At 49.2% G+C, this 22,267-nt stretch overlaps 1 protein-coding gene across 3 annotated transcripts in view; it reads left to right on the top strand.

The window, feature by feature from the left end:
• LOC143519673 (catenin delta-2-like) overlaps positions 1-22,267 on the top strand; it is a 174,380-nt gene that overhangs the window by 75,391 nt on the left and 76,722 nt on the right. For all 3 annotated transcript variants that reach the window (XM_077013347.1, XM_077013348.1, XM_077013349.1), the window contains 4 exons: positions 12,107-12,141; positions 13,194-13,310; positions 17,848-18,047; positions 21,037-21,574. In XM_077013347.1, the coding sequence (XP_076869462.1) occupies positions 12,107-12,141; positions 13,194-13,310; positions 17,848-18,047; positions 21,037-21,574 (890 nt within the window). The remainder of the gene's footprint in view (positions 1-12,106; positions 12,142-13,193; positions 13,311-17,847; positions 18,048-21,036; positions 21,575-22,267) is intronic.

Here is a 22,267-nt window from a genome sequence, read left to right as displayed (position 1 = left end):
CGTCTCGACCAATACTGTCTCACACTCGCACAAACCGAGAAACGCAGTGCGGTGTTGCATAAATAACTCCCAACATCCAACCCCCAAATGCCCCCTGCCATGTTTTTTTTTTATATATATATAATTTTTTGAGAAGTAAACTTCTCAACACACTGTGGTGGAGCAGACCCCCTGCCCAGAGGTAGTGCCCTGTGCTTCTCAACAGAAGCGCTAAAACAACCCATTAGCATGTAGCAATCGATTAGCAAGTCAAGAGCAAAAAAAAATTACCGCATAGCATCCCACAATTCTTTGTTTTTTTTGTTTTTTTTCCCCCTGCTATGCCAGCATAGCTAACATGCTAGCTGTTGCCCCTTCAAAAGTGCCGATGCAGGCTTCATCTCCAGACAGGTAGTGGCCTACATCACCCAGCAGTCAAAGGAGTCACAAGCTTGACTGATGTTGTACTGATGTTGATGGTGTTTGTCCTTACCTGAGCGTCAACAGACGAATGAACGCTGCTTCATTTTGCAGCTTGCCTGAGAGAACACGTCCTGTTTGACCTGCTGACAGGCCCATTGTGAACCTGCAATACATATATAAAATATGTGTGTGAAAAAAACAACCTTAACATTTTAAATGAAACTGTCGTGGCTACTCCCAAGGTGCCATTAACTGTAGCGTAATGATGAATGAATTATAAACACTGCTCAGTAGCCTCAGGATACAGTGCAATAGAACAAATGCAAATGTCACCACACAAAATTCACTACAGACACAGTTTTACTCAAGAAGACAATATTAATTCATAATAAAAGACCACGTAGTGTAGAAGTATATCACAATCTGCACTGTGATAAACTAACCAGGCATTGTCAACTCCCAGCGTAAAAGAGACGGTTGCTTTTTCCATATAAACTGGAAGATATTTTATTGGTGGTACAGTTGTTTTTTATTTCACTAATGTTATGGTTATGGTTATGGAGATGTTTATATTTTATTAGGAGCATGGTTGGGGATAACTGCAGAGATTTCTAGCCCTTGGAGAGAAAGGGTGGCGTTCTTAACAGGGTTTCAGAAAGAAAGAATGATCACATGGACCCCACCTCACATCCCAGCCTTACTCTGAATATAAAATGAAAGAAAGAAAGAATGATAACACGGACCCCTCCCCACACCCCAGCCTTACTCTGAATATAAAATGATGCGAGGTTTAAAAACAAGCCTTGCCTTGAGTCATGGATAAAGTGAGTTAATGCACCATTATTGGGAACATTCCAAGATGCCGTACACAGTACAAGTTCAAATGCTGATGAGAAAGTTACACTCTGTCCATGTTTTAAATGAAAATGGAGTATTTTGTCTGTTTATCTAATGACCATCTGCGTGTGGTTTGCTAGTAGTGGGTGCATCTCTGGCACAAAGCTCCTGGTTAGCACTGGGATCCACGCAGAAGATATTACTCTGGAGTTTTCTAGAAGAGTACAGGGTAACGCAGAATTTAGATCACTTCACTGAGCAGCTCGCACGTCATACGTTTCCAGAGCTGTTTATTCGGATTTGCATTTGCGGCCAAATATGGGCATGCTGGCCAAAGACAAAACGCAACGGCAGTCACGACTGGGCGGAGTTGGATCACCTAATTTGCATATTCTTTCTCTGGCCCATATTGTGAACAAAAGCAGACTTCTAGCTGTTGACTGACAGGGTAGAATTATGAAGACAAGCTGTCACTGGCTGGGTGAATAGAGAATGCCGTCCTCACCATCTCGATAGGGCATATAGTCCTATAAATGCACTTTAAGCAACAGAAAATACTATGCACAATGACAGCGCAGTGGTCTTTATTACATTGGGCAAAAACTTTTTTGGGACTACTACAAAGGAGGCAATGTCACTTGGAATTTATGTTAGATGGAATCTAGAGACCATAGTGTCCCGGGAGGATCAGAACGTACCATGCCTCGTCTGTCGTTTTGGGATCATGTCTGTGTAGCAACTCAAGATTTGTACTCAGAAAAGCCTCAGACACCGCGATGTCCCCTGGAATGTAAAGACCTTGAGAAACACACCAAACATGGAGGGCTGGATACGTTACAGCCCTGAGAAATGAAAAGTTCTGGACTTTATGCCTTCAGGTGGAACTGCTCGGAGATTCCTTCTTAGAATATCACTTTAAAAACAGCACTCAATTTGCATCTGATCCTATAGCAGACTCGCTGGGCAAGTTTAAAATCGCACCCTGTAATGTTTGAATCCCTTTTGTTTGCAAAAATGTTCTTTATATTAGGTGATGATAGGCAAATCAAAACAGAGAAGGTAAGACAGCACATTTTGTGCTCCAAAATCAGCTGAGACATCTTTTTAAACACTGTTGGGCTGGGTGATCTCAGGGTGTGGATCGCCTGCAGTGTGAAGTGAATTGCTCTTCATCTTATTTGCACATAGGGGGCAGTGTTGAGTGTTTGACGTTTAAGTATATACAACCTGCAGCTCATTATCTTCTCACCCTCGTGTTGTTCCCATTCTCATCTTATTCTAAATTATTCGCCTTTCATCTTTGTGTTGGTTCTTCACAACTTCAGCTTTCTGTCAGTGTCCTGACCAAGGGAGAGACATTTCCTTTAAATGAGCCTCTGGCCAGTGTAAACTGCCTATTTATTTCCCTGTGTACCTGCTAGATAGTCTAATCGTGCAGCCTGATAGTGTTTCATGCTCTTCTCCTACTGCCACTGCCAGCTTTGGCAAGATAAACCTTCCCTGGCCTTGATTTCTAGGCAACAGGTTCCTGGCCAAGACGAGCAGCTGTAACAGAACCAGGCCTTCAGTGAGGCCGGGTCCACGTGCAGATCCGAGAGCCCCCTGCCCTCTCCGCCGCTCCGGCCAGAGCACGTTGGCCTTTATAGCAGGGAGGGAGGGAGAGAGGGAGGGAGGGAGAGAGAGAAAGGAGGGAGAGAGAGAGCTCTGATGAGGATCACCGTGTCCTCCTGCAAAAAGAGTCCAAGCCTTCCGGTAAACATCATTACGGCCCACCCCCCGCCCCCCCCCGACTGCAGCAAGCAGACTGCTATCTGATGTCAAACAATGGGGCGGTCCTGTTTAATCAGAAGGCCCGGATGCGTTGGCAGACATGTCGCCACCTGGACGCCACTGCTCACTGAGCCGAGAGGTAAATGAGACTGGAAGGAGACTGTAGAGCAGCGGTGGAGAGTGGATCGGCTCCGGGCCTGTCCTATGTGAGACCAGTGGAGACTATCCGGGCCTGTCCTATGTGAGACCAGTGGAGACTATCCGGGCCTGTCCTATGTGAGACCAGTGGAGACTATCCGGGCCTGTCCTATGTGAGACACCAGTGGAGACTACAGCATGTGTATTGTCAGGTCCTGACAGATAAAGCATCTTTCATTAATGTTTTGTGCGCTATGTCGTTTTTAAAACGCTTTTCCTGCCACCACATGTCCAGTGTTTCAGTTCACATGGATTAGGTAGTTGATTGCATGGTTCGGGTTCGGTGTTTCTGGTTGTGTTTAGTTCTGTCTGAGATTCCTCAGCTGACACTCTGGCCTGATCTGTCCCTGTCAGAATGTCCCGGAAAACTGTAAACACGAATGCGGGCCAGAGAGAATAGACTCTAATGAAGTGAAGCCACAGGGCAGCGTCCCCTCACACACACTCCCCTCACACACTCTCCTCACACACTCCCCTCACACACTCTCTTCACACACACACTCCCCTCACACACACTGCACACACATCCTCATGCATCTTCCCTCTACCCTTGCACTCCCTTTCTACAGCTCCCTCCCCACACACACACCTCCACACTGACACACACACAGACACACACACACACACCCCACAAACACACACACACACACACACATGTTCTCTCTCATAGTGTCCCTGTTCATGTCATCCCATATTCTCCTCCCGTAGCCCCTCATGTAGCACACCCCCCCCCCGGAGCTGTGTGTTCAAGGCAGTTTGTACTGCTGCGGTCATACATGGCACGTATGGTGGAGCGGTGCAGGGGAGGGGTGTCCCACAGGTGTCCCGCAGTTGTCCCGCCTCCTCCCCCTGACGGGACCCGCTGTGGCCCCACCCCCTCCCTCCGGGGGCTCATTAAAAGCTCCTGCTTTGAGGAAGCTGAATCTATTTTCAGCTTCATTCCCCAGTGCTGCAACTCCAGATGCAGAACCAGACCGGAGCTCTGGGTGTTCCTCTGTGGGTTCTTTCAAAGGGTATCTGGTGTGTTTGTGTATGTGTGTGTGTGTGTGTGTGTGTGTGTGTGTGTGTGTGTGTGTGTGTGTGCGCAGCTCTGTGCTACAGGTACCATAACACATGTAGCCTTTGTTCATAACTGTAGGCTGAAAAGCTCTGTCTTTCTCTCCGTCTCCCTCCCTCCCTCTCTTTCTGTCTCTCTCCCTCCCTCTCTTTCTCTCTGTCTCCATCCCTCTCTCTCTTCTTTCTTTTATACTGATAGCAACACATTTGTGATTATTATTAGGACAAACTGTATGATGAGTTTTATTCTGCATTCATTCAAATTCAGTGAGAATGAAATCACTGAAAGAGCAGATGAAACAGGCCAGAGGCAAGAGAAGGAAGACCTGTCACGTGTGTGTGTGTGTGTGTGTGTGTGTGTGTGTTTGTGTGTGTGTGTGTGTGTGTGTGTGTGTGTGTGTGTGTGTGTGTGTGTGTGTGTGTGTGTGTGTGTGTGTGTGTGTGTGTGTGTGTTTGTCAAAGAGAGGCACTGTGGCATGTTTTGTCTCATCAATACTGTAATAACATTTGCTCCCAGAGAGAAGTTGATGTTACAGATATGCATGCTTTCATATATTTCACATTTAAAATATGGTATCGCACGAAACAGCAATTACTCAAACGTGTGTTGTCACACGTGCACGTGTGCAGTGCAGGTATGCGGTGCAGGTGTGTGTGTGTGTGTGTTGAAATGGCACTGGGCAGTGCTCTATATTGTTTTTATGTCATTGTAGAAAATGTGTCTCATTCCAGTTTTGATGCGTTGCTGGTTTAACACCATTGCTGGTTGATGGTGTGTTTTAGATTAGTAGTATTAACAGTCTTAGTTGTATTAACAGTATTAGTAGTATTACCAGTCTTAGTAGTATTAATAGTATTCCGTGCTGGATTTGAAGATTTTCTGAAAGAATCTAAGCATGTATAAACACGTGAGTATTTTCTTTGATCGAAGTTTAAATGTGAATAATTCAAAATTCTTTCCTCCTTTGCTAGCACTAATATGCTTGATTCAGAGCAGCTGAATTCATGAGTAGCATTATAATCATGACCTTATTAGTGTCAGAAGAACACACGAAGCTCTCTAACTACAAGAGAATCCCAAAGGCACTTCAGAGATGTTCGTACGCTTTGTGCATCATTCCATTCACTCATTTCTCTTGGATAATCTTGGATAAACTTTTTTTTGTGATTGAGACCTCGGTACAATCCAAATGCGGACAAATCTTCACAGGGAAAGACATTTTTCTTCATCATTTGATCTTCGTGGTTTATAACCCTTCAGTATTTCAGAAGGGAATCAGACAGTTTTTGGGTTTTTTTAACACGGCGTCATGTGGCAGCGTGGCCTCCCCCAAGTGGATGTCTGTCAAGTGCAGACAGCTGTGTGCAGGTGCCGCCTCCCCCTTGTGAATGTCTGTCATGCGCAGACAGTTTGCGCAGACGGGGCCTCCCCTGTGTGGACGTCTGTCAGTGGCAAAGCGAGTCTAACTAATCCATTAAAATGGAACCTCTCGTCTCGCCGTGGGGTGGAAATGGGATGTCTGGCCACGCCTTTCGTCTCACTGCTGGAGGATTGGCGTCTCGCCCGCACGTGCAGAGGGCACCTGGCGTAAAGGTTAAAAGCAGACGGGGGGGACGCAGGTGCGGACACAGGTGCAGACACAGGTGTGGACACAGGTGCGGAAAGGATCACAGGTGCAGACACAGGTTCAATTACAGGTGCAGAAACAGTTGTGAGCGCACAGGTGCAGACTGAGCTTCGAATACATGGCTAATGTGCAGGAACGTGGACCCGTCTCTAGTTTGCAGAAGAATAATGTGTGCAGTTGCTATCGTGGTTGTGTTTTTAAATCATCAGCCAAGTGGAATGAGGTAATGAGATGTGAATTAGCTTTACCTCCTGGGTCACGTATAATAAAAAAAGGAATCAATAAACATCTGAGGTGTGATCTAAATAAAGCATCGAGGCCTATTACAGATTCATTTCACTTTGCAATTAAAACATTTTCTTCCTTTCCTCTTCTAACACACTAGTTCTGAGCCAGGTCAAGTCAGCTGTCTGTTATGTGAGTGATGAGGGGTTGGTGTTGAATCTCAGACAGAGAGGTTGATGATAATGTTTAGGCAGTAGAAAAGTGGAGCTTGTTACAAGAGAATCCCTCTTATTAGAAGCCATCTTCTCAGAACCCCTGAGCTGTGTGTGTGTGTGTCCCTACGTAGGTATTTACGGCGGCACGCGTGTGCACATACATGCGTTCCCAGCTCTTCTGAAGTGCTGTTTGAGTGGCGTGTGTGTCCACGTAGCCGTGGTGGAGTAGAACCATGCACCAAACGCCACCGCCTCCCGTCCAGGGGGCAGACAGCCATGCAGCTGAACACAAGGGCAGACTCTAATTGCTGATAAATGGTGAGCTAGCGTCAGGCCTGCCACCGCTGCTCTCCTGAGAGCTCCCTGCTGCTCCGCGCATGACGGATTTGGGTTAACTACAGACAAGGGAGTCAGGTTCATCTGTGGGATTTTGACACCATGCGTGTGACGTGCATTGCAAACACCCGTTTTTTAATTGGTGCGCGAGTGTAAGGCCTTTTTTGTTCAGTGTGCTAGCAAATTGGCCAAGACACTGTGCGTCGGCGGGTTCATATGCTATTAGGCTGATCGCCCTGACCGGCACACGGTGGATAATGGCCCATGTGGCAGTTTAATTTAGCCTCAGTGTGGGTCCGGCAGTTGAAGCGGTCCAGCCTTCAGAGAGCCGCTGCCCGTCCTCTTTAAGACCTGTGTTTTGGGGGCGAGACGTGGGACAGGGACCTTGAACTGTGAGACAAACCCCCTTCTCCTGGTAGTCGACCCGTGATCCTGCGGTCCCTTACGGCACACGCACACTGCATGATTTCAGCCCTGATGCCGAGGTCTTTGGGATAGAAGGCCAAACTCTTTGGTGCAGTGAGAAATCACTACACACGTCTACTACTCGTGTGGTGTGAACACTTCAGTGATGTGATTTTCCCACTCAGAGAGCTGCAGCAGAACCTACAATATTTTCAGACACGTTCAAAATTCTCGGCAATGAATCATGTCAAATCTCGTAGTGCGAGTACCTCTGCAACACATAATAAGGGCTGAAGTGAGCAACAGCCAATAAGAATGAGAGAGGAAACAGCAATGAGCACCAGCCAATGAGAATACAAGAGGAAACAGTAATGTTAATGAGCAACAGCCAATGAGAATACAAGAGGAAACACCAAAAGGAGGCAGGAACAAAAAAAATACAATAATCATTGCAAAAATATAGATCAGGTTTGTGGATCAGGATCCCCTTGGTTGAAATATCGTGCAGTGGGTCACTCATGTAGTGTCAACCTTTTTGTCAACAAATAACAATGTAGAGTACACACCATACTATATCAACAAATAACGGGTCTCAGGTAATAAATGTCAGGCAGCATGAACGGTTCAGAGATTTTGAAAGCCATGTAGCGTCCACAACGCTTGAAGTGAAAACTGAGGGCCAGTAAGCCTGTGAACCAAGGCGTGCCCATCCCACCCCTCAGAGCTCCTCCCCATGGGCGGAGCAGGCAACCGTGAGCTCCTCCCCCTGGGCGGAGCAAGCAATCGTGAGCTCCTCCCCCTGGGTGGAGCAGGCAACCGTGAGGCTCCCCGTTTTAAGGCCAGAGTCCTAATCAGCTATTCATGAGTCAGCTCACCGCACTTAATTCCTTCAAAGAAGCAAATGGTAGTCCGTTATCTCACTGCAGGCCTCACGGTGAGTTATCCAGCGTGCGTGACGAGCCCCTCCCCCGCCCCGTGGAGGTCTCTGGTGGCCGGGTGGTCGTTAGGTGCTGCCAACCTGAAGTAATGTTGTTCGCCTTCATCCCCGCCGTGTCCCAGCTGTCAGAGACTCGGGCCACGGACGCGTATTTAGCGCTGGCTGGACACACTCCTCAGCACGGCACCCATGTGAGGCGTGAGGCCCCCCCCCTCTAATTGTCATCGATTTTTTTGCTGGGGAATTATAGCCGCCTGGATACGGCCGCACACGCACGGCGTTAATTTCACCTGACGGCTTTGGCCGCCGCCGCTCGGTTAGGTTTTTTTGCGGGGAGATTTATGAACGTGTTTAAAGGTGCGTGGAGAGGAGAGAGGGAATCTGAAGGGTGGAGGTAGAGTGGTGTTAAATCTGTGTGATGTAACTGAAGTGTGTGTGTGTGTGTGTGTGTGTGTGTGTGTGTGTGTGTGTGTGTGTGTGTGTGTGTGTGTGTGTGTGTGTGTGTGTGTGATGAAGGTGAACCTGCCCATCCCAGTGAATGGTAGTCCTGGTGTTTAGCCTGTAGCTGTACCACTGCTGTTAAACATACGGCTGCTGGGGTCCAACTTCCCCTGGGGGGCAAGAACCTTTTCAGCACCAACCTCCAGGAATCCTGCTCCACTCAACTGTAATACCAGAGTCCCACTGCAAGGAAATCGCCAAATTCTACTACTAATTCACTACTAATACTAATACTACTACTAATTACTAATTCATCAGTTCATCAGCATTTTATAAGATGAACCCAAGCTGACACGTGAGCTAAAATAACCACCACGCCTTCCACCACGTGAGATAAAATAACCTTCCACGTGAGCTTCCACTACCCACTCACCCCTGCAGATGATCTGCAATTCAAAGCCTCATCATGGGACTGCCGGGCCGTCTCACGTGCACGTGTCCCTCCTCCCCCCATACGCTGCCGTTCAGCTCCGCCGCGTCCGTCTCTCGGAGAACAGAAGGTGCACGACAGCGTTGGGAGCAAACCCTTCACGGGGCAGAGGATCTGGCAACCCGGTAAACGTCTCGATAATGAAACGACAAAGCAGCGTGTCACGCGGGCTGACAGGAACGTGGGTGAAGAGCCACCACTGAGCCAAAGATGGATCATTTCATGCGATGTAGCTCATGGTAAATAAGTAATCACGTAGTCATTTTGGGGTGCGCGATTCGTTCAGCTCACCTTGCTGGAGGACTTCACGCCTGCTCAGGGGATCCAGCTGGTTCTTACGTCTATGAAATCAGGGGTGTTGGGTGCGTCAGGCTTTAAACAAAATCATATCCCGGCAGCAAACGGCCGTCTGAAAGAGAATGGTCCGAATGGTCGCAAGGATCCCATTCCAGGTCTTAAGCCTTCTTTGCCAGTCCAGGTTTTGTCTCTGTCCACAATTGTGAGGTTACAATGACGATTGTGCCATTCTGGCACTGTTAAGAACTGGAATGTAGCAAAAATGTGTCCTGGCTCGCACGTCCCAGGGATGGAGTCAAACAGGATCCCCTGGTACGTTGTAAGAAGCCGCCCACATGTCCTCTCTGACCTGCACACGCATACATTACCCAGGACTCCCCACCTCGGTTGTTAGGGCTGTGATCATTCACACCTTTCCCCACATAAACAGGTTGCTTGTTGTGGCTGTTCTTCACGCACGTGGCCCATGCGATATCGAAAGCGAAAAAATTGGTTTGCGTGAAGGCGTAGAGAAAATCTATTTTGTTAAGACCTTTTTCACCTTCTGTGTCTCGGCGTAACACGATGAAGGAGATGTTGTTTTGCCTCCGCAGTGTGTAGCCGTAGTTACATGGCCACAAGTCACCCGATCTCTCTGCATGGGTTCATGGGATTCGCGTGTTTCCTGGCCTGGATAAGTGGCTTTGCTTACTCAAGGCACAGAGTGATTCCACATTTAGTGCTGTCTTTACACCCGTCCGACCTGCCCTAGAGCGAGGAAGCACCCGTTCATAACTTAAGATGTTTATAAAGTCCAAAATGGCCGATCTGCACAAAGGGCGATGGGGTTCTCTGGGTTTTTTTATGTAAGGCAGGGCCCGCGCCCGTCACTGCAGTGGGGTGTGGTCAGTGCCAGCACGTTGACCTTCACATCATCTGACCTTGTGCACGTCAGAAGGCTCAGCTCCGACCTGCAAGTGAACAGATTTGTCTTCCTGTTTGCCTTTTTACAGCTCAAACCATCAGTCCTTGAGCGGGGGGGGGGGGGGGAGTGGGGGGGGGGGGGTTCAGTGTGCTGTAAACACTGGCCATGACGCCCCTCCTGTCCCCCCGCCTGGCTGGGCTTCACACGATTGATGCGAGACCTCAGGATGGAGTGAATGAATAAATGATGGTGATTACGTGAGGATGGGGGGGAAATTAGAGGGCAGGGAGGATGAAGGGAACATGGCTGCCAATGGATGTGGGCTGGGTCATTTGATCGGTGAAACACCCCCCTGCACACACGCACTCGTACACACACACACACTCGTACACACACACTCGTACACACACACGCACTCGTACACACACACGCACTCGTACACACACGCGTACTCGTACACACACACGCACTCGTACACACACACACACACACACACACTCGTACACACACACACTCGTACACACACACACACACACACTCGTACACACACACACTCGTACACAGACACACACTCGCACAGACGTCAGCGATGACACAGCAGCATTGTACCACTCCTGTCCTCATATGTGATGATGAGACTTTCATTCTGGAGGCACCAAATCCCATGAACACCTACTAGCATCCGTAGACTTGCTCTGCTGCAGCCTGCATTAACACTCACCCTGCCCTAGATTACCACTCACCCTGCCCTAGATTACCACTCACCCTGCCCTAGATTACCACTCACCCTGCCCATACATCAACCTAGATTACCACTCACCCTGCCCATACATCAACCTAGATTACCACCCACCCTGCCCGTGTATCAGCCTAGATTACCACTCACTCTGCCCGTACATCAGTCTAGATTACCACTCACCCTGATGCTTGACGGTCTCCACGCTGACCCTAAACAAACCGGAATGATCCTGATTTGGCTGACAGTCCCCTGGAGACCTGAGTGTGCACAATGTGTGAACACACAAGACCTGAGTGTACACATGGTGTGAACACACGAGACCTGAGTGTCCATGAGGTGTGAACACACAAAACCTGAGTGTGCATGAGGTGTGAACACAGAAGACCTGAGTGTGCACGAGGTCTGAACACACGAGACCTGAGTGTGCACGAGGTCTGAACACACGAGACCTGAGTGTGCACGAGGTCTGAACACACGAGACCTGAGTGTGCACGAGGTCTGAACACACGAGACCTGAGTGTGCACGAGGTCTGAACACATGAGACCTGAGTGTGCACGAGGTGTGAACACACGAGACCTGAGTGTGCACGAGGTGTGAACACACGAGACCTGAATGTGCACGAGGTGTGAACACACTAGACCTGAGTGTGCAAGAGGTCTGAACACACGAGACCTGAGTGTGCACGAGGTCTGAACACACGAGACCTGAGTGTGCACGAGGTGTGAACACACGAGACCTGAGTGTGCACGAGGTCTGAACACACGAGACCTTAGTGTGCACGAGGTCTGAACACACGAGACCTGAGTGTGCACGAGGTGTGAACACAGAAGACCTGAGTGTGCACGAGGTGTGAACACACGAAACCTGAGTGTGCACGAGGTCTGAACACACGAGACCTGAGGTGAATGTGAAGTTGTGCTCATACTGCAAGCTTCCCTGCACTGTTTGTGATTCCAAATCGACGGGACCGACCTGCTCCCATGGGCTCTCCTTGTATCTGTGGGCCTGAACTGAGCTGCACCATTGATTTTTCAATGAACTTCAGCCTGCCGATATCCTAGCTTTTATAGTGTGTGGAAGTGTGTATTGTGCTTGTGTGCATGCGAGTTTGTGGTGTGTGTGTGTGTGTGTGTGTGTGTGTGTGTGTGCATGCTTGTGTGTGTGCACTCATAAATGTGTATTATTATGATTACTGGGCTAACGTTTCTGTGTTTGTTTCTTATAGCTCAACAGATGAGCATCTTCGCTGGAATACCCAAGGTAAATACCAGATTCAGTATTTTTGTTCAGTACTTTTTAAATATAATACTGTGTGAACAGACATCTGAGACTTTCTTGGTCTCTTTGTTCATATTGCTTGCTTGTGTTACCTTTGTGTCTCAAACTGCGTTTCTCCAAATGGCTTCAAACATCATAGCAAATATTATATAATAATAATTGTTTGTAATGCATTAGCATCGTGCATTAGGGAATCGTCCCTTCAAGTTGTGCGTGGGTTTTATTTTGAACATATTAAGTACTGCGTATCTGTATAAGTGAAATTTAGATGACATATGACAGGTGAGTGTCAGTGTATTGATTTCAGACGTCCGTATGAAGTAGTCATGAACATCTCACCTGTAGTCAAAAGAGAAAAGGACCAACATACTGGTTTTGGGTTTCTGGTTCTGAAGGATCAGAGCTGGTTTGTGTCAGGCGCTGTAAGAAATGTACAAACAAATCAGTACAACAGTACAACTCTGAATCTGTGTTATTTTAAACTTACATGAGACAACACAACACTTCAGCACACTTTGACCATAATACATATAACAAAAGTGTGTATAAGTGGGTACAAATGCACGCACACACACACACACACACACACACACACACACACACACACACACACACACACACACACACACACACACACACACACACACATCCTCTCTCTCTCTGCACCTTCACGTTCAGTTCTGAGGGATGTGTGTGTAATGGTCATCTCAGGGTTGTGTTGCCGGGTCAGGCTGCACGTGTTTGCCCAGGGAGCCGTGGCCTGGCACCGTGCCAGGACACGCTACTGTTCTTGGCATTTCAAATAAGATCTTAATCCTGTCATCTCAAAGAGCTGCTGTATGAACCCATCCCACGGGCCACCGCACACTCACCACAAGAGGTCAGCAATCGCAGGCCTGGAGAGGTCACTGTCGGTTTAGCGCAGTGCTCACAGACTGAGCTTGTGATCACTGGGAGATGCTCGGATCTGTAGTGTCTCAGTCTGACCCGTTGGGTTAGTGTGATGTTGCTAATCCTCCCTCCCCACTGGACAGACGGACAGAAAGACATTGAGGAGGAACTGAACACCGGCCTTGAGCTCGTGGACTCCTGCATCAGATCCCTGCAGGAATCGGGAATACTGGACCACCAGGAATATGGCACAGCTGAACGTGAGCTACACACTTCACACACACCTGAAACTGCGTTTTTACAAAATTTCTGTTTTGTTTTATGTTCATTTTATTTTTAATTAGCAAGCGTTCAGCAAGCTGATAAACTGCAGATGTTATTGTATAGTTATTGTAAAGCATCTAGGATAATAAATTCTATATATATTCAGTACAAATCTCATTGTAATTGCATTCATTGAAAGAAAAATCAGTTTAGAAAAAAAAACTGTAAAATGACCATAATTGTCTGTCTATTCATTGATTTTTTTTTATGATTAATGAATTTGAGTTAGAATTATACTATTACCAGATAATTTGAGGTTGTTATATTGGAGCAGAAAGGTTATCTTTGTCCCAAATTACTTTAATGCTATTTTAAGATTATTTAAATTTCAGTGGAAGTCAATGGAGGTTCGGTTCTATTACCCATAATGCTGAGCATGAAATGGGTCCACCGAGTGCCCTTTTTACCTTCAAAAGTGAAGCAGGAGTAATTGACTTACATTTTGAAAAATTGCTGACTCATTCTAATTCATTCTGCATGGTTCCTGCTCCGTGTGACATTAGCATCACGTGCTGCTGCTTGTGAATGTGCAGTATTTCTGGAGCTTTGAACACGGTGACGCGTCAACAACAGCTCAGCCAAGAGTGTTTGGGAAAGACCAGCTTTATCAGCTTAGCATATTTTATCGGCTTAGGACATATCTCACTCTTTCAACATTACCACAGAACAAAGTTACAAACATATTTTGCAGGGAAAAAGCTTTAGCGTTCTAGGATATACATTTCTTGAATATGTACTGTCCTGTTCACAGCAAGTTTGGGAGTTTTTTAATGATAAAATCTTTCATATACAATATGTGCTTCAGTTTCCTAGATTTGCTCATGGGAAGATCCTTCTTAAAAAGTAGATATACTTTTCTTTTTTTTTTAGGTCATGTGATCTATTCACTGTACGTGGCTCTAGTGTTGATGTACGATCTTTTGCATTTTAAATGTGACAGACTGTAAAGGCTGTTATCAACAGATACAACTGCATTTTCCTTGTCAAATTATGGCTTTAAAGCCAACATTTTTGTGGAGTTTAAACAGCATCACAGATCCACAATGTTACGAGAGGGACGTAAATAATTTCTTGAGCAGTAAAGGTGCTTATAGCAGCGATGCAGCGGAGCAGGACGGCCTGGCGTTGGTGTGGTTTCAACATGGAGCTGGGTGGTGCTCAATAATTCATCTGTTGGAGAGAAGCACACTAGAACAGTTGCCCACCTTCATGCTGATGTCTGACAGTCCACAAACGCTGTTTTCTCACGCATATTTCCAGTCTGTCCTGCTAGAGTACATCCCACCCACCCTAACTCCATTAAATGCCATTAGAGGGCTGTGCATATCAAACTATGGGGCGATATCTAGAGGATGTTCTGGATGCCGGCGGCTGGGTTCACGGGTGAATGCCCGTCTGTGCAGGTCAACAGGAGGTCATGCCAAGTTTTCAACTAAAATCTCGATGGTTTTAGCTGCTGTAAGACCGACTACTCCGACTATATTCACATAGTCACTATGTTTTTTTTCTCGCTTCCTTGAGAAATAAGCGCGCTCACTGGTTGACGAGCTGTGAAGGTCTTGTGTGCAACCAGAAGGAGATGGAGGCAACCCCTTCTTCTGACCTTTACCCGCCTGAGGTGAAGTGTTCTTGGGAGCAGATTAGCTCCCTGGCCAGGTTCATCATGCCCGTTTTACTGTGGCTGACCACAAATGGCCATTTGGCTGTGGCTGAAATCAAATTGGTGAGAAAGACACGATTTTTCACGCCCACTGAGAGGTCTCGCTGCTCTCCAATCCAGAGACTGCTCCATTCTTGGAGCAATTACAATACGATCACGATCATGTGAAAAAGATGAGTCACATGTGCACACACACACACACACACACACACACACATTGTGGTCTGACTTGAATGTTATTAGATAATCATGCCACTTCCTCATTACCGAATAAAAATGGATATTCTCCATGTCATGTAAACATTGTCCCTCTTAACCTGATGTTTGACACACACACACACACACACACATACACAAACATCCTGTGAGGCACATACCCAGGTGTCATCCGGCCTTTCCAGGCTGTCACCCACTTGGAAGTCAAAACTGTGTAGCTTTATATAAATGGTCAAATCCTGTCAATTTAATTTGATTTCCATATATGGATGAGAGTGGCGTGATATCCTTTTTCTCTATAGGTGAAAACCACTCATTATATCACCGATGGCCTGGTGGTAGGGAACTGGTCTTGTGACCAGGGGTCGTGGGTTCGATTCCCAGACCTGAGGCCATGACTGAGGTGCCCCTGAGCAAGGCACCTAACCCCAACTGCTCCCCGGGCGCCGGGGTAGGACTGCCCACCGCTCTGGGCATGTGTGCATCACAGCCCCCTAGTAATCACTAGTGTGTGTGTGTGTGTGTGTGTGTGTGTGTGTGTGTGTGTGTGTGTGTATGTGTTCTAACTGCACAGATGGGTAAAAGCGGAGGAGACATTTTGATTGCAGTGAAAAATCACAATTGACAAATATGGCACATTTCATTTCATTTCATATTCAGACATCACTAGTCAAAAATTAGCCCTACCTCTGGTTCTGAGATCATCATCTAGAATTCCAGGGAGGGGTGATTCACACGTCTCTCCAGCCGCTTCAGATCAATGGAAACGGAGATGCTGGCAGCAGGGCTGTTTCTGACCATGATACCCGGCCAGTTTGATTATCTTAGCCGAGTATCTTGATGATTCCAGCTGACTGGGGGAGAATGGATTAACTCGGCCAATCAGATTCTGATTCAGAATCACTCGGCTGGCTAAATGCACTTAAATGCAAGAGCAATCTAACCGTGGAATTACACAAAGAGAATACATAATTTCGACTGAGAATAAACTTATAAATAGAGTTAAATAAACCCAGTGGCATTTAAATAAAAACCGCCATCAGAATACAGGAGAAAGGAAACAAATCAAATTCCTATGAATAAATAAATAAGCCAGTAAATAAAAAACACAATTAAATGGTCACAGAGTGCCTCCATCCTTTTCTCTTTTGGGGAGGAAAACTTTCAGTCGGCATTCTGCGGTGTTCACGCAGCTCGTCTGCAGCACACGCAGGTGAGGAACACCTGGGGAATCGTCACTCTCTCAGTGGCTGATTGGAAGCGACGGTCCAAACATGTTCGCGCCGAAAGCTCTCGACGGACCTCCTGACAAATGAAGAAGTGCTGATACGATCGAGCGGGACCACGCATGTGTGCTCCTTCTGAGCGGCTGGGGGCGGGGCTTCCACAGCCACGCCCACTCTCACGGCCACGTCCAGCTCCCATGAGCCTCTTCAGAGTCCCAAACGTCCTCCTCTCCCTTCACATCTCTCCATCATCTGCCTTTCTTTCTCGTTTTTTTCTCTACAGTTTCTCTCTACAATAGTGACGCTATAACAACACCTCTTAATTAATAGCAGCTCGGTGATTATGTAACAGCTTGTTAATTAATGTTCATATTTATATAATTGTTTTATAGATATAAATAAAGGCTTTACAACTGTCAAAGGTTTACTAGTACATCTTTTAATCTCATGCAGTAGTCTATCAAGGCCACTTCTGTGTTTGTTTTGCCAAGCGTGTGTGCCAGTCACTCACAGCCAGATGCTGTGAGAGAATGTGCTCTGTTCTGTTTGCTCTAAGCCTGTAGCTCTGTGTTGTAAAGGTGCATCGAGCCCTCTCGATGTGCAGGGCGTGACTGACACGGCTGTGCAAGTTACTCCTCATAGCTACTAACCTTTAGTTAATAGTGAATAGCTGTCTCCAGCAAAGTCAGAAAGCCACGCACGAGTTCCAATATTAGCTCCACACTAATTCCTTTTTTTTTTTACAAAGCCAGTGTTTAAAACTGTAGCATTTATTATTGATGTAAGAAGTTGTGTAATTATTGACAATCACCAGCGAACTACTGGAACATGATTTGATTGCTGCTTCCTAGGGCCGCCATTGTGAGTGTTTCTGCCTTCCTGGTGCTCCGCCCCCTCCTCTACGGGGCCCCCGGGGGCCTCTGCTCGCTGGTGTTCTGCCTCCCCCTCCTCTCCTTTTTCTCTCTTCTATCACTATTTCACTCCTCCCCTACTAATAAATTATGTATGCTGGCTCTGCCCGGCTCAAGCTTGCATCGCTGCCTTGCTGAAGCTGCTCTCTCTGTCTTTCTCTCTCTCCATTGCGCTCCGCTCTATTTCTCACTCTCTCTCCCTCCCTCCCTCTCTCCCTCCCTCCCTCCCTCTCTCTCTCTCTCTCTCCCTCCCTCCCTCCCTCTCTCCCTCTCTCTCTCCCTCTCTCTCTCTCTCTCTCCCTCCCTCTCTCCCTCCCTCCCTCTCTCTCTCTCTCTCCCTCCCTCTCTCCCTCCCTCCCTCTCTCTCTCTCTCTCTCTCCCTCCCTCCCTCTCTCTCTCTCCCTCTCTCTCTCCCTCCCTCTCTCTCTCCCTCCCCCTCTCCCTCCCTCCCCCCCTGCAGGACCGAGCGGTCTCTCTCAGAGCTCACTGCAGTTCAGCTCCAACCCAGAGGGCTGCCTCCACTACTCCGCCAGCTACCATAGCAACCAGCCCGTGGCCCTGAACGACGCGCCGTCTTCGGCGTCCGCCCAGACGCAGCTGCCACCACAGCCGCCGGCACGCGCCGCTCCGCCCGGGGGAGCCGTCCACACCTACAACCAGGTCAGACACCTCCACCACCTCCACCACCCGCTCCTCTCCATACACTCTCCCTTCTGTCTGCCCGCCTCCGCCTGCTCCTTCGGGCTTCCTCCTCTTCCTCACGCCTGTCTTCTAGGACCTCTCTCTCTCTCTCTCTCTCTCTCTCTCTCTCCCTCCTCCTCATATCCCTCACTCGCCTGCCCTACTCTTTCCTCTGCGATGCCGTGGTCTGCTAACCCCCCCCCATGCTGCTCTGTAACTCGTCCTCCCGGCTGGGCTGCATGTGCGTGCTGCACCTCCGGACGCCCAGGGCAGTTACCCTGCCGGAGCCCTGCTGCGGCGGCCGGCGTCACGGACGGGATGTGCGCTCCAAACTTTGCCCGTGCACTCCTGCCGACTTCAGGACCCGGAGGAGCCCCTCCCCCCTCAGAGCCCCTCCCCCTTCAGAGCCCCTCCCCCTTCAGAGCCCCTCCCCCTCAGAGCCCCTCCCCCCTCAGAGCCCCTCCCCCCTCAGAGCCCCTCCCCCTTCAGAGCCCCTCCCCCTTCAGAGCCCCTCCCCCTCAGAGCCCCTTCCCAGTCAGAGCCCCTCCCCCTTCAGAGCCCCTCCCCGCTCAGAGCCCCTCCCCCCCTCAGAGCTAAGTTTCACTCCCCTAACGGATGCGGTATCTAGCGTTACCTGCTGCGAGCCAGGAGCGTCCGATAAAAGATCCGGCCGTCGTTCCGCCGCGCAGTTGGAAGTGTGTGGTGTTGGCTGTTAATGAGGAGAGAGGTGGTGGAGTTGTAGCTGCTGTAGAGGTGGAGGCGGGGGTGGAGACGGGGGTGGAGGCGGGGGTGGAGACGGGGTGGAGAGGGGGGTGGAGAGGGGGGTGGAGGCGGGGGTGGAGACGGGGGTGGAGAGGGGGGGTGGAGACGGGGGGTGGAGACGGGGGTGGAGAGGGGGGTGGAGACGGGGGTGGAGACCACGTTGTGCCTCTCCTGCTAGCTCTGCCTTTCTGTCACACACACTCTCTCTCTTTCTGTCACACACACTCTCTCTCTTACCCTCACACACTCTCTCTCTTTCTGTCACACACACTCTCTCTCTTTCTGTCACACACACTCTCTCTCTTACCCTCACACACTCTTTTTTTGCACTTTCTCTCCCTCCCTCTCCCTCCCACTCTCTCACTTTTGTTTGTAGGAATAAACACAGTGACTCCATTAAGGCGGAGCGGTACTTTAAAGGGTTCCCATCACGCCTGCCCGGCTGTGTTGTGTGTGAGAGTGTCAGTGGGGTGATGTTGCACTACACACGTTTACTGTGGCGGTTCTCTCGTTCCAAACAGACATGACTTCTCTGAAAACAGTCATGAGGAAACGCGTGCAGGACAGGACCTGCGCGTGTCTGCGCGGGACTGCTATTACTTCCTTTGGCTGGTGTTAATATATTTCACATTTCTGTCCAGTATTGATGAACTCTCCCTTTTTCTTTCTTTCTTTCTCTCACTCCCTTGCTCTTTTTGTCTCTCTCTCTCTCTCTCTCTCTCTCTCTCTCTCTCTCTCTCTCTCTCTGTCCCTGTCTCCCTCCCCCTCTCCTCCCCCCCAGAGGTGCATGTTTTTGTGTATTCACTCCCGTGGTCTTTTAGCCTGTCGGGTTGATTCCGTGGTGGAGTCTGACGAGCTCGGCTACTTCAGGATAGTTTTATGTAACACAGCGCATCAGTTAGGCTCTTCTGCTCCGATATTTATAGGACTGCAAACCTCTTGTACCCTAAATAATTCATCCACATCTGGCACCTGTAACAATTTCTTCGAGTTGCTGCTCTTCAACTTCACCCTGGGACTCAGCTAAGAGGAGAGAGTGAGAGAGAGAGAGGGAAAGGGAGAGAGAGAGAGAAAGAGAGAGAGGGGGAGTGGGAGAGAGAGTGAGAGAGAGAGAGAGGAGGTAGAGGGAGAGAGAGTGAGTGAGAGAGAGAGAGTGAGAGAGAGGGAGTGTGAGAAGGTAGAGGGAGAGCGAGTGAGAGAGAAAGTGAGAAGGTAGAGTGAGAGAGAGTGAGGGGGAGAGAGAGAGTGTGAGACAGAGAGGAGACACGTGACAGGAATTATGTTTTTCATTTGCATATAGCATGCGTACCTCCAGCAGATTTCTGTCTCTCTGTGTCTCTCTCTCTCTGTGTCTCTCTCTGTTTCTCTCTCTCTATCTGTTTCTCTCTCTGTCTCTCCTTTTCCTCTGTTGGCTGTTGTAATGTTTCTTCAAGGGCCAGGCGACTCTGACTCTGAGCTTTGAGTACTCGTGCTCAGGCTGGGTGGTTGTGCCCTGGGGCTCTGTCGGGAGTCCGAGGGGAGACTTCAGCACGCCACGTCTCATGGCCGCCACCACCCTGTCTCAGCGCCCCCCCATAGCTCCTACAGCTCTTAAACATCTCCTCGCCTGTCACAAAACATTTCAGCATCCGCTCTAACTGCAGTTGTCGTGATGTCAGAAGCAAACTCTCAGCGTGTGTTTGTGTGTCTGTGTGTTTTTGTGTATGTGTGATTCAGTGTGTGTGTGAGGGAGGTGGGGGTGTTATGATGCACAAAGCCTCAAAGATGTGTGAAAACGCACAACGTGTTTCGCTGCAAACTGCGACGCCTTAAACTAATAGTTGTTGGTTTTAAAAATACCTTAATCCATTCCAAATAAGATTAATCAGATTTCATGGCTCCTCTAAATGAGGAATCCTGGAACCAATGCTTTATTGTAATCATCCAGAATCACTCTGCTTATTATGAAAAATCTCATGAGAAATGGAGCATATTTATTCATCTGCCAAAGAGCTATGCTAAACTCCTGGCATGGGGCCAGCGTTAATGTGCCTACATTGTATCTGTGTGTCTGTGCTTGGTCGCACTGTTGGAAAATGTGCTTCACTTCTGCAAGTTCCACAAAGTGTTGGGAATTGTGAGATGTTGAGTATAAAATGCTAATGAGGTGTGAATTGCGCAGAGAGCCGTTGGGCTGTGGTCTAACCTCCCCGTCCGCTGTCTGCAGGTGACGTCCAGTCGCGCGGCCCTGCTGGGCCCGGGAGAACCGGCTCCGGCGCCGAGCCATGGCGGCATCCTGCAGCAGGCGTGCGACCCGCAGCAGCCGTGCCCAGGCGTGGGCCTCTACTACCCCAGCGCCACGCTGCCCGCCCCACGCCTGCACTCTCCCCTGAGCTCCATGCAGCCCGCCGCCACGGCCAGCGGCTCCCCCACCAAACTTCAGCGGCTGGGCTCGGACGGCGCCGCTCCCCGCCTCCCCTCCTCCTCCTCCTCTTCCTCGCCCAAACCTTCGCCAGGCCGCCTGGCCAAGTCCTACAGCAGCAGTTCCCCCATCAATGCGGCAGGGGGCGGGGTTTCGGCCTCTGCCTCGCCCCTGCACCTGGCGTCCCCGCCCAGCAACGCCTCGCCGCTCCACCACCAGCTGAGCGTGGGCAGCTACGCCACGCTCTCGCCCACGAAGCGGCTGGTTCAGTCCTCGGAGCAGTATAAGATCTCGCACGACCTCTACGCCACCGCTACCCTGCAGAGGCCCGGCAGCCTCGCCGGTGAGTTGCAGCCATATTACGACTCTGAGTGGCGTGGGCGGCATGTCTGGAAAACACTTTTAGCCACTACGTTCCTGGCAGCGTTTGCTGCTGCCGGCTCTCAGAATACGGCGGTTCCTTTAAACTGAATGAGCTCAGTGCAGAAGCTTCAGAGCAGGAGTCCCGTGTCAGACCAGAGTAATATTTAACTGTCAAAGGTTCTGCAATCATGGACTGGAACTGCTCATCTCTTCCTCATCTCTCTCTCATCTCTTGCTCATCTCTCATCTCCCTCTCATCTCTTTCCCATCTTTCTCTCATCTCTCCACTCATCCTCATCCCTCCCCTCCTCCCTTATTTCTCCTCGTCTCACCCTCAAATCTCCCTCATCTCTCTCTCATCTCTCCCCTCTTCCCTCCCCTTAACCTCCCATCTCACCCTCAACTCTCTTAAATCTCCCACATCTCCGGTATCTCTCCCCTCTTCCTCATTTTCCCCCTAAAACCCCGCCCCTCCCCCCATCCCTCCCTCCATCCCTCCCTCCATCCCTCCCTCCATCCCTCCCTCCATCCCTCCCTCCATCCCTCCCCTCTTCCCTCACCACTCATCATCATGCAGTCCTTCACCTGCAGCAGTGCCGGGTTCCCAGTGTCCGCTCCCACTGGGCTGCTCAGGAGTGAAGTGGGATTATCTCACTAAACTGATTATGAGGCT

Source organism: Brachyhypopomus gauderio, chromosome 7 (assembly GCF_052324685.1).
Source record: "Brachyhypopomus gauderio isolate BG-103 chromosome 7, BGAUD_0.2, whole genome shotgun sequence".
Classification (NCBI taxonomy): Eukaryota; Metazoa; Chordata; class Actinopteri; order Gymnotiformes; family Hypopomidae; genus Brachyhypopomus; species Brachyhypopomus gauderio.
Note: the sequence above shows the minus strand (reverse complement) of the source record. Positions and strands in the feature narration are given on the sequence as shown.